Source organism: Cyphomyrmex costatus, unplaced genomic scaffold, assembly GCF_001594065.2.
Source record: "Cyphomyrmex costatus isolate MS0001 unplaced genomic scaffold, Ccosl1.0 scaffold474, whole genome shotgun sequence".
In the NCBI taxonomy this organism is placed as follows: Eukaryota; Metazoa; Arthropoda; class Insecta; order Hymenoptera; family Formicidae; genus Cyphomyrmex; species Cyphomyrmex costatus.
In genome coordinates, this window is record NW_017279009.1 from 1695129 (window position 1) to 1713954 (window position 18826).

Genomic DNA, 18826 nt, shown 5'->3' on the forward strand with positions numbered 1-18826 from the left:
ATTTCTTGATCAAAATATTGAAATTATTCGAGTCTTACCAACTTTAAGAACTAAATGTCACGTTTTATTCATTTCACTATGTTTCTACAAAACGTTCTAGTTTGAAACAGTCTTAGCTCACTTAGTACAGGACCTGCAAATTACCATAACGCACGCAAGAAAACTTTTTAGAAAAGTTCATTCGCGATAAGTGCCGTGTAGTGCTTTTTTCCCTTTTGATGTGATTTCCGCTCATATATAATAGTATTGTGAATTTGATTTTCATCGTAGAATAGAAAGAAGAAAAAGTACAAAAGACAAATAAAATTAATAAATAATAAGATATATATTATTTAATTAGATTTGTACTCTATATTCTTTCTTACACAGATAGAATATTTTATAGAACTAATTGTAAGATATATGCTAGTTCATTAATCATTTTTCATTTTGAGATAGATTTATATTGTATTTATCTTTCTCAACTGTAACTGATATACAATAAGTTACTACTGCTTTTTTGACGGTGTGTACTAGCTAAATACAGTCATACTACTGCTGCACAGTGGTATGGCTGTATTTATAATCCGACATGTGTTCACGATAAACATATTGACCTCGACTTTACAGTGGCCTTTACTGAATTAAATGATTCGGTCATGATGAAGGACGATCGAGAAAAAAATGATGAAAAGAAATACTGGAATAAATTGGAGAGACACGTGGGAATTTTTGAAACAAAAAAAAAATTTGGAAAGAAAACAGAAAGATGTAAAGAAGATAAAGAGATAGAAGGAAGAGAGAATGAGCATAATGTGTTTTATCTTACCTTTTCACACAAGTTTTCATATATTAATAGTAAACTTATACGAAATTGTACACGTGCTAAAAGGGTGCTAAGAATTAAAAGTGATAGAATGAAAAGAGGGAGGAAGAGTAGATGTGATAAAGGTAATAGCGTAGTGAGATTGGTGGGTCAGAATCAAGGGTAGTGGTTGAAATGGAGGTTTAAAGTAGGGGTACGAGATATGGAAGGGGATGTATTGATTGCGTGCGGTTAGTGCAATGAGAAGAGATCCGGCAAAACAGAGAGAAGACAAATAAAGAAATGAGATGTAGATTAGAAAATTAAGAAAAGAAGGTCTTGTGAGAAAGACAGTATGATAAAGAGAAGAGAAAGTAATCTTACGTAACCGAGATTATGTAATTAATACAATAAGAGAAGGAGAGCAAGAAATAAGATTTATTATTAATAACACATTATTGATAAAAGAATGGAGCGTAAAAAAAGAGCGGAAAGAAAGAGGATGGAAGATATTGATAAAGAAAATTAATAATCAATTTAGAGAATATAAATACAATAGAAAAAAAGATTTAAAAGAAAATGTAGGAGAAGTGTAGACTATATAATATTACTGTAGAACACATCACATTAGGAGAATCAAATTGCTTGTATAGAAATGGTATGGATTATGATACAAGCGGCTTAGAAAACTAGAGGTGGAAAAGAGATATTGAATTAACGTCCGCTATATGATTTCATTTTTTATTATATAAAATGATTTAATTCTTGATGTATTTGTATTCCATTTTTTCTTTTCACTTTTTTTTGCCTTTTGGGAGGGATAAATAAGATGTGTAGAGTGAAGGAAGATGGGAGGGAAAGGAATATAAGGAAAGTAAAGGGAAAAGGGGGGGTGATGAGAAAGAGAGCGAGGGGAAGAGAAAAATAGAGTAGGAAATAAGAGAGTAGGGGAAGATCAATGTTGTTACGTTGCAACTACCACATGCGACTATTATTTTCTTTCACTCCGGGAATTGTGTGTGGAAGCCATGGAAGGAAACTTTCACGAAGCTTTCGTCTATGCGAAATGGTACATTAGTCAATGAATGTAGGTCGCTTCGTTGCTTGCTAGCTAATATATGAGTCACGGAAGGAGATACGGCAGATCGCGGAACGGAGCAACTCGACGAGCGTCGGTGGATCAGCGTTTATTAAATTTGTGATGCTTCTGAAAGATAAAATAATGAACTCTCGACTCAATGATGAATACAGTATATTTCAATAGTCCTCGATACGTGATCGGTTAGTATAGTTAGTATAGTTGTCGGTAGTTGTCGATGACGACGACAATGAAAACGGGCGTCTCTCGATATCGTATTCATCGGTACGAGGACCCTGTTTGCCCTCGATTTGTCATCATCCCTTCCCATCTTTTCTTTCTTCATTGCCTCTTTCACCCGCGCACAAACACCACCCACTTTTTTTTCGCAGCGTGTTAACCTTCTCTCATCCTCTGCGACGAGCGGTCTGCCTTATCCGCAGAGGGGGGAGTAGTGTAGAAACATAGGGGTGCGGGGTAGGTTGGACGAACATACTGGAGTGAGATGGGATGCACCTCGCTACCCAGTTTGATTACGCAACAACCATTGATCTCCTCGGTCAGATAGTTAAAACTTCAGGCTTTCTTCAGGTGAAGTTACGTTTGACAGATCGTTTAGGTGAACTAAAATCTGTTGTCTGTACATTCGAATGAAAATGATTTGCAGAAAAGTAAACATAAATATTTTTATTAAATCTCAAAGATATTTGAATGTATATGCTGGACTTTGTTTATTCGTTTAATCATGTATTGGTGCATTTGGTCTTGGTTTTTATCTGTTCAGTGAGATGATGATAAGATAAACACATTGTAGCGATGTAATTGTTTAAGAATTAGCCAATAGTACTATTAATTTTCAGTTCTTTTTTCGACTTATTTTGATATCAATTAAAATACGTAGATTTTATCTGATAAATTAATTGGTTAACTTTACTTGAAAAGAATTTCTTGAATGAAAAAATACAATACCGTATGTACTAGTTACTATAAAATACTGCTGAATGGTGCAGTACGTTAAATTCTTCCGTACAACATGCTACATGCATTATAAAAAATAGTTCATTATTTTAAGAAAATCTTGTTTCATGTAATTCTAATTAAACAATAATAAGTAATTACGTCATAAATAATATATAGTTTGTAACATGTATTTTCAATTAATAGTAATCGGCATGAAGAAAAACACTAACTGTTAATTTAGAAAATAAAGAAAAAAGCAGAACGAGGAATAATTAAAGGACTGAAGAAAAAAATTCATAGTGAGATGAAATAGAAAAAAGTCAAAGTTGAGAAATAACGTTGAAAAGAAACATGTAGGAATGAAAGTGAAAGATACGCCTAAAGATACGGAAGCTCGTATATGCGTGAAAATACGCGCTTGCGGTAGATAGGACTTGCTGATCAGGACGAACGAGACAGTTCGGTGAAGACACAGTACAGTTCTGTGCAGTGTAATGTGGTGTGTGGCATGGCATAGCGTGGTATGACAAGGCATGGTCGAACACAGGGATGTGCAATTCCGGGTAGGGTGAATAGAAGAGAAAGAGAAGGGTTTGCAGCGAGAGGGAGCGACGGAGGTAGCCGAACGTGGGGTGGTGAAAGGAAGAGGACATCCTCGCGCAAGGGGACGCGCGCAGCTTTCTGGCCGCTCCAGTAAGCGAAGTACGCGCGAGACGAGGAAGAAGGCACGGCGGAAGCGAGTCGGTTCTGTCTTCGATTCGCGATACTCCCCTATGCGTCGTGCTCCCACCACCGTCGACCTCCACCACCTCTGTCTAGTTACGGCGAGGAAGAAGAAGAGAGAGAGAGTGAGAGGAGGAAGAACCGAGAGGAATAGTCAACAGTGGAGTAAGTGTAAGAGAGAGAGAGAGAGAGAGAGAGAGAGAGAGAGAGTGAGAGAGGTGAGAGAGGAATGGAAAAGGAAGCTCGGCAGGCACGGTGTGTGCGGTGACTGTGGTGTCTTCAGACGAGTTCTCGTTGGCGTAACGCGAAGGTGGACTGGAGCTCTATGAGAGAACAGTAGCTGTCCTCCCCTCGGTCGCTCCTCGATAGATGTACGCAAGGGACACGAGACGAGGACAGGCGCCGTACGACGTGCGCGAGAGGAAGAGCGAGCGCGGAGCCGCGCGGAGCCCGAGCCGCGGGTGGACGGACGGACGAACGGACGTCGGTGGTGCCAGCAGCGCGCACGAGTGCCAGTTTCGCGGAGAAGTGCGTGCGCGAACGAAGCCGCGGCCTCTCCTCCTCTGTTAGCGACGACGGTGCTGAGAGTGCAATCGCTTGAGGTATACCAGGTGCAGTGAAGTGAGGGCTCCGGAAAGGCGTTGTCGTCATCGCGAGAGAAGACGCGCGCTTTCTCACTCTCCTCCTCCCGACGATGATTAATCTGATGAGGCGAGTTGGATGGACGATCCGTAGCACGTCCCACTCGCTGGTTCCCCACAGCTGCTCGTCCACGTTATCGAACGTCAGTATAGTGATCGACGAAATGATCGGCGAAATGTGTGTCAGCATCATCGGTTAATCCTGTGTGAAACATCCTTCACCTCCGCCCCGCTACGCATTCTCCCGCATCGGAATCTTCTCTCGGAGCAGGGCGCAAGACACGATAAGGGTGGGAAAAACTGAGACGGAGGACCCCCCCTAGTGGCTAATTGAAAGAGCGGAAAAGAGAGATCAAATACGGAGTGAGTGTAATCAGGAGAAGGAGACGGGAAAGGAGAAGAGACGGAAGTAATAAAAAAAGAAATCAAAGGATCGCGCGAAGAGCCGGGAAGAGAATATACAAAGTCAACAGCAGAGAGGAGCAGCAGCCATTTTGGTCGTGCATTCTGCGCTGCCGCCGCTAACTACCTGATCATATAAAGTGATCATTGGTGATCTCGATAATTCAGTGTGATCCCGCGTGTAAGATAATATATATCTTCGTAGTACAAAGTGCGATATTTTGGTGTGACAGGGGGATTAAAAGAGGAAAGAAAAGAATTGCAATGAGAAGGAGTGAACGACTCGAGGAAGTGTGTGTGTAAAAGAAGGAGTGGGAGATAGTGTGAGCAAGAACAAAGAAGAGTGGAGACGAGCGGCGAGGGTGGCGGGGTGGGACCATCGAAGGGTGCGTGTTGTGCGGGGGTGCACCGCTCTCCGGTGGCATGGGGCTCGGGAGGGGGATTCGCCCCCTCTCGTAACCGCCGCGAAGCGCCAAGATTTCCCGCATCGAGTTCATCGAGAAATGGGGGCTGACCCCTGTCCTCAAACCGAGGCAGGACCTACGCCCCCACCGGAATGGTGCGGAGGAACACGGCGACACGAGGTAGGCCGAGCCGAGCGGCCGCATTCAGTAGCGAAAAATCGACATAAGACTAAAATGTGATTCGAATCTTGTCGATCATAGATGACAGATCATTTCAATATACAATACATAGCGATAATGATAGCTGGATATATTCTTCTTAGTCGGCATAAACTGTGACTTACGAAATTCTTCAGTTGTGTAAAATAAGCAAGTTGTTTAGTCTCTTGAATTTATATGCATATTGAATTTACAATATCTGCTAAAGAAAGTCTTGAAAAAAAGAGCTGCTGCACAGTGATACAAGCAGACGTAAGGCTAAACTGTGGTGTAACGATAGACAGCAGCAGGCCACATTCAAATGTGTGTAGAGATAATGGAAAATGAAAATATCCTCTTTCCAATTATCGCTAATAACGATCACCGTAGTGTGCTATGCTAAGTTTAGAAACTATTGAATTACAAAATATTTGAATCTTTAAAGTTTTTGTGATTCAGATAAGAGTATATAAATTCTAATGAAACGCTTGCGATATTAAAATTTAGGTTCTATGCATTCTTAGATCCATAAATTTATCAATCTAAAAATATTAAAATTTTTGAATTTTGAGATTCTTATGGACGTTAGTTGTGATTGTTAATTTGCATGCGAACAATGAAGTAGATTCATGAAAGATATAGTGTGCACTATATACGTATATATATAAAGAAAAGCATTGGAATTTCGCGGCACGCTTGATTCACTATAGCTCTGTTTTTTATTCTTATGTAAACTTTATCTTTTTTTGTGTGAGTTTTATCTCAACAAAAAATGCCATGTGTTCCCTGGAACATCTCGTCCTGACATTATGTGTAATCATTTAATCGACTTATTTTGTTATCGTTGACATCAATTTGGACATCGATTATTGATTATTTTAAAAATTTGAAATAGATTCATAATTTTTGATCGAAATTCAAAGTTTATATTCCGAAACTTGAAACGTCCAAGCTTTAGAATTAAAGTAAATAAAAGATGTTAATATTATTTAAAATATAAAGTTGCAATTAAGCTAATTATAAACAAGAAATAGAAACAAACATTTGTAAAGAACTTTGAAGGATTCGATGAAACAGGGATAGATATGTAATAGAATTTTTTTTAATGCGTCATACTATTTATTGCGACAATGCCATTGTCGTCATCATTATATGTCTATGCTGATTTAAGCTTTTCAATATAAATAATGTTAAATACATATGATATTTTCCTCCAAATAGATCCGCAATTTCTTAAAATCATTTATGAATTGACAAAATTATTAGCAATTTTACTCCGATATACATCTGAAAATTAATCATCGAAACAACAATTTGACGTAAATTTAATCGCCGGCAGCATTGCGCTTAACTCGCTTTCTGGCAGACTACAAAATGCATTTTCGAATATCATATATTTGTAATTTGCGAAAAAACTATATACGTATCTAAAAGAGGAATAAAAAGATAAAAAACAGCAACATTTGTTGATGATCGTTGCGTTCATATTTATTTACGGTTCGCAATGCAATTTGTACAATTATTTCGCATCTCGCGGTTCGTTTATTTTAAACATTTGTCTTTAGAAAAAAGTCAAAAGAGAGATGGACAAATGATCAATGAGCCGATCTAATAATAAATTGAATAGTTACATGCCCGATAACCGTTTGCGTGTTTTTGTCTTTTTTCCTCTGCACGTTTTAATCTATAAATAATTATTTAGAATTTAATTCTTTCTTATGTATGGATCCATAATTTTTTAAATAAGCAATATTAAAGCAGTGTTCGTATAAATCAAAATAACAACAATTATTTTAAAAAATAAATTATAGGATAGCTTCTGACTTATAATTAAGGAAGAAAAAAATGTCTACATTGAACATATAGTAAAATGCTAGCACTCCAGCGGAACTTAGCAGAAGAAAACAATATAAAAAAGTAAATGCAAACGTGATGCTTAATGATAACTTACATATGGTTGAGTATTTACGTTAGTAGAGAAGCAGGAGGGTTAAATATCGAGATGTTAAACTCGCTGCTAAAAATACATTCCCATTTCTGACTAGAGCTATTTTTAGGACAAGAGCAAAGCATTTCTCTTTTGCCGAGGATTCCTGTGGAATGCGTAGCTATGATTCCTTTCACACGATTCATTGCTGCGATAATGAATTCTTTCGAATTGTTAGAAAAGCATGTTTAAAGACAGATATATCTTTCCCGTTTGGATCGATATAATGAACAAATACAAATATATATTCAAGAGATTTAGGAGAAAACTAACATGTATGTATAATAATAATAATAATAATAATAATGGAAATATGCATTTAATAAAGAATCGATAGCTTCTGAAGAAATAAATAAAAAAGTGTATATTTCAATGAATATTTAAATTATTTATATTCTCTATCTGTTCGTTTCATGCGTGTGTAACTTCTTTTCCGTGCGTACTTGAACTCGTGTGTAAGTCTGCAACAAGAATGCACCCTCTGCGTGGGTATGTTGCATGCGTACATACGCGAGGGCGTTCGCACTCATGCGTTTGCATAATATGACGTTCTTGTTCAAAATATATTGTATGTTTATATGTACAAAGTATTATATATGATTGTTTTTGTTATATAAGTTGTATCCAAAACTTACTTTATATTTTTATAAATATATTTTATAAATATATTTATACGATGGGATTTTGTTGAAACATTTCATTAAATCGATTTTATAGATAACTAAAAACTGAACATTCTAGCTTAAGGAGACAGCTTTGATCATTAAATTATCGTACGAGAAATCTGTTGTGAAAATTCGCGGTATTATACTTTTTTGACCTAAATGTGCAAAATTATAATATAATACAATATCTTTAAATTGCATTTTCACCGAATGAATCTTTCAATTTTATTCCCTGATATTTGCTTCTTTCACACCTCTTCGTTTTGTATAACTTCATAAAGATCGTCAAGGGTGCTGCCGCATCACTCCGCAATGGCCCCTCTATTATTCGTTGGAGCACTCAATGCAGCGGAAAAATGTGGACGACACATTAAGAAGCAAAATGTAGCAGGAGGTAGTTTCTTAAGAAAGTTTTAAATTAAACCTGACAAAGTCAGGACTACATGACTAGGAGCAGTATATATAAATTAACCTAATAGATAAAAAAATAACTGATAATATATAAATGATATATATAAATATATGCATATTCGATTAAAAATCTGTTTGAAATATTTCAATGAAGTTTTAATATAATGTGTCTTTTAAGTTTTATATTTCTTAACTTTATTATAAATAAATTTTTTAAATAATTTTTTTAGTGTGTTAATTTACTATTTCAATAATAATAAATATATATTGACTATGGTTTTCGGTTGTATAATTCTTAATTTTTATACACAAAAGCAATATAAATTAATTTTATATAAAAATAATATTTATGTAGATTTATTTTTTTAATTTTCGTCTAATGAATTCTACATTTTGATAATCCAAAAAGTTATATTTTCAGAAAGAAAATAATTTTATTATATTTCAAGAAGTTATATCGTATCAAAACTTATTTTTTAAATTGGATTATACCTTTTTTAAAGATCAGGTTGTGCAACTTTCTCTTTGAAGATTTGTGTGCAGTCAGCTTTTTGTCTTTTTCGCTGTCGATCTCTTCTTTATGGGTCAGCTTGATTATGCCGAGACATGAATGGTCGCAGGCAAAAATAGGAAGAACGATGCTTGTATGTAAAGTGTTGCAAATAGAGGGGAGTGAAGGGTAAAAGAGCTCAATAAATTTTTTTTTCTATTTCGTCATTTTTCGGTGAGGAGGAAATTGTGGAGCAAAAGGTAATAGCCATACTTGATATGGATTAAATAATTTTATTAAATTTGAAATAACAGATAGGTTTTTGAAAACAGAAAATAGTATTTTATTAGATGATACGTACAAATTATTGTTTCCACGTTACAATTAGTAGTTGCAGATTGAGTAATATGCTTTCTTTAAAATATTTTTTCATCGAAAATTATTAGAAACAGTAAATATCAATAAGTTTTATGAAAAACTTTCACAAATTTACAAATATATCATGTTTTTATTAACTACATATTCAAATATATGTATATGTACTCTCTAGTCTGCATGATAATCGCAAATCATAAGAATCGATACTTTTTTTTTATCACTACCTAATTAATTGTATAGTTTGTTATTTTCTTCCATTTTCTTCCTTTTATTTCTTTTAATCAGTTATTTTTTGGAAATACACTTAGATAGCATATTAAATAAATGGAATTAATTCTCGAAAGGTAATTACTAGACTAGGTTCACGTCATTACAGGTCTTTACACTTATATATATTTTTTGATAGGAGCCAACCATCCGTAATAAGTAACAGCTCTTTTATCATTCGACATTAATAAATACCGGATCAAGAATATCCAAATTAGGAAAAGTTTATAAAGAAATTTTTGAAAACATTTTACAATAAACAATATAAAATATTTATGTTTCATATGAATGAATTTTATGAATAAAGTAATTTTATTCATGAAATTCACGAATGAAAATGGAACATATAGATTAAATGAATGAATCTGAAAAAAAAATTTAATATCTATCATTGCTATTTAATACGTGAAAAATTGAAGAACATTTTAAGATTTGTGAGAATGTCTATTTTGTTAAATTTTTGTACACGTAAGACATTTTATATAATGACTTAATAATTATCGTAATTATTATAGGCGGAACAATTTATGCGTAATATACGTAATAGTCTACGCATTACGCTTGGTTGTCGAAATGTTAAAATGATACAATGCACGTCGTGTATCTTACATTAATCAAGATACATATATCGAAAATTTCGAATTATAATCTGAGTTCTGTGTTCCTTGGGATTGTAGATGATTGCATATATCATCGTGCGCATAAAATATACCATATTCTAGTATTAAAAAGCTTAACAGTACCGCTGCAATGCTGCGCTTTGTATAGAAACGTTACAATTACTTTTTATTTTACTTTTGTAGCGATTATGATGACTTTATACGAATGATTATGATATGCTGTTTTTAATGGATATTTAGTATTAAAACAATTATTGCGAAAAGCTCCTTTTTATCGATTTTCTGAAATTTCACACGAATGATTGAAATATCGTAAGCACGTCGTTTATTTGTTGCACGTGAAATTCTTCTTCATGGCGGCACGTGCCATCGGTAGTTATCGCGTAGGATCGCGTAGTGGCTATTTCCGCCACTACGTTGCGCTATTTCTATCACGCTCCGGGGGTACACGGACTTCAAAATTGATGTTTGTCCTCGTCGCATCGGCTTTCCATTGACGCCCCAAAATAAATCGCCAATCGACGTAACCCCCGCCAGATATATCGACTGGATGCATCCTCGCTTCTAAATCGGGGATTCGTAAAGTAATGCCAACTAGTCGTGGGTGACTTTTACATCTTATTCAAGTGGCCTGTTCGACGATCAATCTTAAAAACACTAAACTGAATTATTTCGGTAACTTTAACTGGATCAAGTTATTTCGTTTAAATTTTTTCGTGTTATTATGGTATTTTTTAAAATCGGGCAAGCAAGTACATACAAAACAATCACGATTTCGTTAAGAATTTATTAGTCGTAGTAATATTCCACAGCTCAAAATTTCAATTTTTCATCTCGTCTGCTCTCTTTATGATATTAAAGAAAAAAGATATTTTGTTTATTTAATATTATTTTTCTTGCTTATTTGATATTAGAAGTATAATATTTTTAGATATTAGACATACAATATTTTCAATATTATCATTAAGATGCCTTATATTGAAGCTTTTTAAGGCAAAATGTATATTATCTTTAACATATTGTATTATAACGATTAAAAATTTGTTTATTACACAAAAAGAATGATTTTGTTCAAGTATCTAAAGATAGAAAATGTTTGAATTTAGTCAAATGTGGGTTTAAAAATAATTTTGCTAGACCATCAAAGTAATTATTACAATATAATATATATATACATATATATATAGATGAACGTTGCAAAAAGTTTTGACATTCTAACAATTTGAACGTCTTATTTGATGGTACAATAAAATTATTTTCAGGTCTGCTTCTAGCTGAAACAAATATTTCAGCGAAACCGGTCTTTCCTGTAACAATAACTTTCCGTTGTGAAATTGCTATAGAAGAGCATCTATCCAGACGAATAAATTTTTATGAGATGTAAGTTTCTTTATGAGAAATGTTTGGTCGAGCTAATTTTTGGAGCTCTCAAAGGAACAGCTATTTTTTTTACTCATTTCCAAAAAAGATATCACCCAACACTTATTATTTGATTACCTTTGCTATTTGATTATATTTTATCATAATACTATTCTATGCTATCCATTATATGATTTAATTGAGTTTAAGTAATTTTATTTATACGTTTAAAATATATAGAGGCTAATTTGACTCAATGTGTTATTTTACATCTGATATACTATTGTTTTCCAAGTTGTTAGATATTTTTGAAATCGTTCGATTCTACTATTTTGATCGTTTGACAGTTAATTATGCGCTTGGCAACATACTGACGTAATTCCCGATTGTTGCTTCGACAGTCATCCAAATCGTGTATTTCCCATCTGTTTGACTATCACCAGAATCGACGCGCATTCATCGATTGCTTGACATACTTTCGATACCGGTATATATACATCAATTTCAATAGAGATTGTTAATAAGTAGGCTTTAATACGCAGAATATATATTGTAGATTATAGATATGCATGGTGTGTTTCTATTTTTATTTAGCCATTAGAACATCGAGTATAGCAGCTTAGTAGACATGTATATCACGCGTTTATGAAATATCTATTAATAAGACAGCCTGTGCGGACCACTTTCTGGTAAACTGAAAGTGTACTTGCCTAATGTGAAGACTACAACATTTACGATAAAATAGTTAATTAAAAATCAATGAAAGTGTGTTTGATAAATTTCTACAATAAATCCAATCTACGATGTACAACTTTCAGTCTATAATTTTAATCTGTAATTTCTAATGTAAAATATATTCATATCAATATAAAAGTTTTAATAAATTTTTGTGCTACACATTAGTGAGATAGTCTTGGAATGGTTTTGTATGCGCTACACAAATTTTATTAGACTATATTTCTAGATCAACGTATGAATCTTTCTTTCTAATATAGCATAATGTAGTCATTTTTATGAGAGAATCTTCCTCTGATCTATGAAGCTATATGTCATGCATATGTCAGGTATACTGAAAAAACAGCGCATTATAACTTCTCGAACGTGCTACTAGAGAGTTATTAACGACGTTATGACTATGATTATTATAGATCGCTGCCGAAACTCAGCAGCCAGGACGAGGATGGGACGAACCCCCACACCCAATACACAGGCGTCACACACTTCGAACCCATACCGCACGATCATGATTTCTGCGAAAGGGTCGTCATCAACGTAAGTGAGAATTTGATCATTTAACCGTTTTCAATGTTTTGCATTACCACATTCGATGCTTCCAGAATGATAAACAGAATGATAAAAGTCTTGAAAAGATCTTTCCAATGATATATCTCAAAGCGTTTCATGGTTTTGAAAAGATATTCCTTACATTATAATATTTTTATTTTGTATCAGGTTAAAGAATTCTTAAGAGACATGTTAAAAACTTTTGGCTCTTTATAACCTTTGGCGCCACTGATTCTTGGATTGAAAAATGTTCGACTCCAAATGCCAAAAAAGTTTCGTCTTTACGGAGCCTTGGCACCACGGATCTTTAATATCGCGAATGCCATAAATCCTAGATTCGACGGTTCTCAAGGCAAAGGCAGTAAAATATACTACTGATCTCTCATATGTAAATATAATTCCATTTTAATATTGTTCTTTAATTTGTTTTTTTTTTCTCGTTGTTTCTCTGTAACAAGTTTCTTTTATCACTATAATGGTCGGAATTATCGCGTATTTTTATTACGTAGGTAATTCCAGTCCGGTTCGACATTCACACGCTTTCTTTTTTTTGACGAAGTGAGATTATCTCAAGACATGAAGTGACCTACAGACTGCGTTTTGGCGATCATCCAAGTTCGTCTTGGAATCGGAGGCGATATAGCATCAAGGTTATATTGTGTGAACGGAATTATCTGTCCTCGCGGATGACACGACTGCATTGCGCCAATTACAGCAATCGATTTAATCGATGTATTTTACTTATTTTTCCTCTTTTTTTTCTTTCTGTCTCACGGTGGGCATGGAAACTCGACTGAGGTCAAAGCACGCCACATGACGCGTGGGTGAAGCGTGTGGGTGTAAGAATCGGCGTGCAACGTGCACTAGTATGATAAATGCTTTTTCTTCCAGTCTCAATTAAAAGAAGAATATTAAAAAAGTTGAAGTACAATTGGATATTATCTAAATAAATTTTTTTTGTAATGATGAAAATGATCTTTTGATTTTTTTTTTAAAGGAACGTTGTTCCTTTATGACGAATGGGCCATGCATCGTATTATATTTTCTACTCGTTGATCCTTGAGCGTAGTTTTATTTAAGAAATAGATTTGTACAGGACGAAAATATTTTGTTGCTAGATTTACATTTTGCTGCCTTTACTTTTTTTTTTCGTTTCCTCTCTTTGTTTTTATTTTACCAAGAATATTTCTGTTTTTCTTAAACGTGAATTCGGTTCTCCAAGAGTGAGTGACTTAATTGACTCGCTATTGTTGAATCTAAAATTGTTAAAATTTTTATATATTTTTCGTTACTTTCTTAACAATGACAAATCGATTACTTAATCAATTGAAAATCAAATATTTTGTGCTTAAAAAAAGAAAATTAATAAATTCTGTTGTTTGTCTTTAAATTAATTGTACTAATTGTAAGATGATTATCTACTTGAAAAATCGGTAATTTTAAATTGTTTCAGTCTTTATAACTTATAATTCATTATTTAGACATATTTTTGTTTTCATAATATCATCTTTACACAATTTCTTAGTAATAGTGTTGTTGATTTAAGAGTTAAAAAATTTTCTTTTTAATTTACATTTTTATATGTATTTTTTAATTCACAAATTCAACGTAGCAAATATTTATCTATAGTTTTTAATGATAACATAATCACAAATATCTTATTTTTGTCAATATAATTAATTCTCAATTTGATCACTAACGCAAAATGTAACTTAAAATTACTTTAAAAAGCTTGGTATTATATATATATATATATTAGAAACTTCCTTTAAAATTATCAAACCACTCGACATAAGTTAACAATGTTAAGTAGGTGGTCCACTCGCGATCGATGTGACAATCCCTAATAATACGTTAGTCTCTTTGTGAAACGAGCAGCCCCCGACAATCACCTCCGTTCCAATTAACTGCTTGAACGGTGCGCCCCGCCCAGCGTGGCGCCACCGTACCAATAATCGATTATTGCAATCGACAGGTGAGCGGACTACGGTTTGAAACACAGCTGCGTACGCTGAACCAATTTCCGGACACGCTGCTCGGCGATCCGTCACGGCGGCTCCGATACTTCGATCCACTGCGCAACGAATACTTTTTCGATCGGAATCGACCTTCCTTCGATGCCATACTCTACTACTATCAGAGCGGCGGCCGTCTACGCCGCCCGGTCAACGTCCCGCTCGATGTCTTCTCCGAAGAAATCAAGTTCTACGAGCTGGGCGAGATGGCTACCAACAAGTTTAGGTACGAGCATAGCTCTGTTGGTTCTTAATGTAACCTAGTTATTGCAATTAATGTAAACATCGGTTTTCTTTTAATTCCATTACATAAATCCTTGAATCAAATGATACAAAAATAACACTTTGATTCTGCAACACTACAATTCTTAAAGAAAACTTTTAAATTATTGTATATCACTGCAAATACACAAATATGAATATAGTCCATAGAAAATTTAATAGAAGTAATCGGTATCATATTAATGAAGCAACAATCGATCAAACAGGGAGGACGAGGGCTTCATCAAGGAGGAGGAGAAGCCGCTGCCGTCACATGAGTTTCAGAGAAAAGTCTGGCTCTTGTTCGAATATCCGGAAAGCTCGCAGGGTGCCCGGGTGGTCGCTATAATCTCTGTGTTCGTGATCCTCCTGTCGATCGTGATCTTCTGCCTGGAGACGTTACCCGAGTTCAAACATTATAAAGTCTTCAACACGACGACGAATGGCACGAAAATCGAGGAGGACGAAGTGCCGGACATCACGGACCCGTTCTTCCTAATAGAGACTATCTGTATCATCTGGTTCACATTCGAGTTAACAGTGCGCTTCCTCGCCTGCCCAAATAAATTCAACTTCTTCCGTGACGTAATGAACATCATCGATATCATCGCGATCATTCCATACTTCATCACCCTCGCCACGGTAGTGGCTGAGGAGGAGGACACGCTAAATTTACCCAAGGCACCGGTAAGCCCGCAGGATAAAAGTACGAACCAGGCGATGTCCTTGGCGATACTCAGGGTGATCAGGCTGGTCCGAGTGTTTCGGATATTCAAGTTATCCAGACACAGTAAAGGCCTCCAGATCCTCGGGCGGACCCTCAAGGCCTCCATGAGGGAACTCGGGTTGCTCATCTTTTTCCTTTTCATCGGTGAGTTTCATAATATTTTTGGAACGATTAGTGATAAGAATAAGATAAGAATTAAAGATTTATTATTGATTTTATATGAATTAAGCTTACAAAATCTATAAATAGTATGTTGAGTATTTTTAATGTAATATTATATTTATAAATATATTTTTCTGGATTCGATATTTACAGATGTACTAAAACGATATACACGAATCTTTGAACTTTGTTATTTGCGTTAGCTGTATTACTCATTAAAAATATATATAAAGAGTTTTATTTATATACGCATGGAATATAATTTTAATAATATTTAAATTGCATTGCTATATTATATACAAGACTTATACATGTAATTAATCTAAAAAGATTAATTAAGTTAAAGGAAGAAAAAGAAAGAGAAAGAAGGAGGAAAGGAGGGAGAAGGAAATGAAGAAAAAGGAAAAAAGGAGGAGAAAGAGAAAGAGAGAAAATGTTTAAAAAAATAAAATTGCATTTTATGAAAATCGGAAAGTCATCGAGCTTTTGCTATTGCATTATTGTTTTGAAACTTTTGGTTCTTTGTGTGTGTATAATCGTTTCTACATGAATACTCATTATCGTCAAACAAAACGAGTAAATAGGATTTATAATATCTCGTTCGTTTAATGAGCACAATTTAGAAACTTTCAAAAGTCGAAACCTTGGTAGAATTTTTATTTTTGATATCATAATTACGATATTATAATTATTTTTTAGTTTTTAAAATTAATTTCTTGATTATACTAATATACATATTTTATGTAATAAGATTATTTAAAATTTATAAATTGATTAATTATAGAATGAAAATTGAGAGATACAACACTCTCTCTTTCAGAAATCCTGATGAAACTTAATTATCTTTGGCTCAATTTTTCTAAATTTTACTTAACTTATTAAAGTATTACTATTTTACAACTATATAGGTATACTGTAATCTATGAAAATATTACATTTTATAATTCCGAGATTCTGTACAAATTAATATATCCTTTTATATTTTACCGCTGTTTCAAAAATAAAATTCGACACACACATACATCTAACGCTTCAATGTTACAGGGAAAAGTTTTCTGTTATTGAATGAGCCACTATACCAACATATAGTAAGACAACAATAAAAATGTACTAGGTTTCTAGAAATGTTTTCTTTGCTATTGAAAGACGAGTAGATTCTCATAAAAAAAATTATTTGACACATTTTCAACTGAAAATTGAATTGGAAATTGATTGAAAGGCAATCAGTTGATTCTAGTTCTAGAATGTGGACATTGTAGGTCCAAGTGTTTCAGGTGTGATGATGAAATCATCCAGATTGGATGATTCTAATAACTGAGCCATGTACTTACAACGTATACCATGTGGACAGTCCAAGTGCGATCAACCGATTACCTGGATCATAAATAATTCTGTTTAATCCTGGGATACACGTATGTCACATGGACAATTCCAGGTGCGATCAGGAAAACGAACGGATCGGACGATCTCAGTAGTCGGATCCTCGCGTCCGCGAGACCGATGTATACGACGCGAGTGGACGATGACGTATACCGTCCTGACACGTGCCTTCCTCTTGTGTGCGTTGCAGGTGTGGTGCTGTTCTCGTCGACAGTCTACTTCGCGGAGGCCGGCACGCAGGACAGCTTCTTCAAATCGATACCGGACGCGTTTTGGTGGGCGGTGGTCACAATGACGACCGTGGGCTACGGCGACATGAGGTACAGAGCCACCGGGGGCGTTAAACCCACTGAACCGGTGTTTTCTTCCTTGCATTGCAGGTGTGGTGCTATTCTCGTCGGCGGTATACTTCGCGGAGGCCGGCTCCGAGAATTCGTACTTCAAGTCCATTCCGGACGCGTTCTGGTGGGCCGTTGTCACGATGACGACCGTGGGCTATGGTGACATGACGTATGATGTACTCACTTTCATTTAAGACTTTAGTTAATGCCCGCAAAAAACAATGACCGTTTAGGTCGTTGAGAAAAGGCGCGAGAGAGAGAACGAGAGAGCGAGAGAGCGAAAGAGAGAGAGCGAGAAAGATGGGGGGGGCCAGGAGATAAAAGAGGGAGGGAAGAAGGGGAAAGAAATAGGAGAAGAGATAGGGAAAAAATTAAAAGGAGGATGCCGGAAAAAGTAAAGAAATTGGGAAAAGGACAACAGAAGAGAGGAAGAGTGGACAGAGAGGTGAAGAAGGAAAGAAAAAGAGTAGCAGAGAGTAAGAGAGGGCACAACAAAGCGAGAAAGAGAAATTTAGGAAGAAGAAAACACAAAAAAGATGGAGGGAGAGTCATAAAAAGGGTGGAAGGAAGGGGAGGGATGATATGAGATTGAGAGGGAAAGAGCGAACGAGCGAGCGAGCGAGAGAGAGAGAAAGCAAGTGAGAGAGAGGGGGAGAGAGAGAGAGAGAGAGAGAGAGAGAGAGAGATCAACATTTTTTGAGATTGCACCAACATTGACTAAAAGTTTAGTACTAAAATAATTTTAAAAAATACAAATTCTAAATAAATTTATAGATCTAATAAAGATACAACAGTCGGCACGCAAAAATGCGAATATTATTAATATTACGCAATAATTATTGAATTGTATTCTGTACAGATTAGTCGAGATTGTTGGCGCAATCACTTTTTTTTCCTTTTTACCTTTTCTTTTAATTGGCACGCGTTTCTTGAAGCACGCTTTAATTATTCTACGTTGATCATGTATTTTCTTGTTTGTTTTAAATTAGTAATAATGGACAGTATATATTTAACGCGAAATTTTGATAAGTAAAAGTTTTTTTATCGTATACGGGAACATAATTTTAACTTAATTAAACTAACTGAACGTTTTTTATAAAAATGTATGCAAAATATAAATTTGTTTAATTTGGAATCCATCTTTAATTTGATAATTATATAATAGTATGTTATAATATCATTGTAATTCCATATAAAAAGCTTAATCATGCTATATAATTATATATAATACCATTATATGGTATAATTAAGCTGTTTATGTAGAATATTTCAAGATAATGATTAAAGCT

At 34.8% G+C, this 18826-nt stretch overlaps 1 protein-coding gene across 3 annotated transcripts in view; it reads left to right on the forward strand.

The window, feature by feature from the left end:
• Window positions 1–18826, forward strand: part of shaker (potassium voltage-gated channel protein Shaker) — an 88130-nt gene that overhangs the window by 62330 nt on the left and 6974 nt on the right. For 2 of the 3 annotated variants that reach the window (XM_018545102.1, XM_018545105.1), the window contains 4 exons: window positions 12516–12639; window positions 14627–14892; window positions 15155–15798; window positions 17577–17706. In XM_018545102.1, the coding sequence (XP_018400604.1) occupies window positions 12516–12639; window positions 14627–14892; window positions 15155–15798; window positions 17577–17706 (1164 nt within the window). Of the gene's footprint in view, window positions 1–12515; window positions 12640–14626; window positions 14893–15154; window positions 15799–17386; window positions 17517–17576; window positions 17707–18826 lie in introns of all 3 variants that reach the window. The other variant, XM_018545103.1, reaches the window with a different exon arrangement.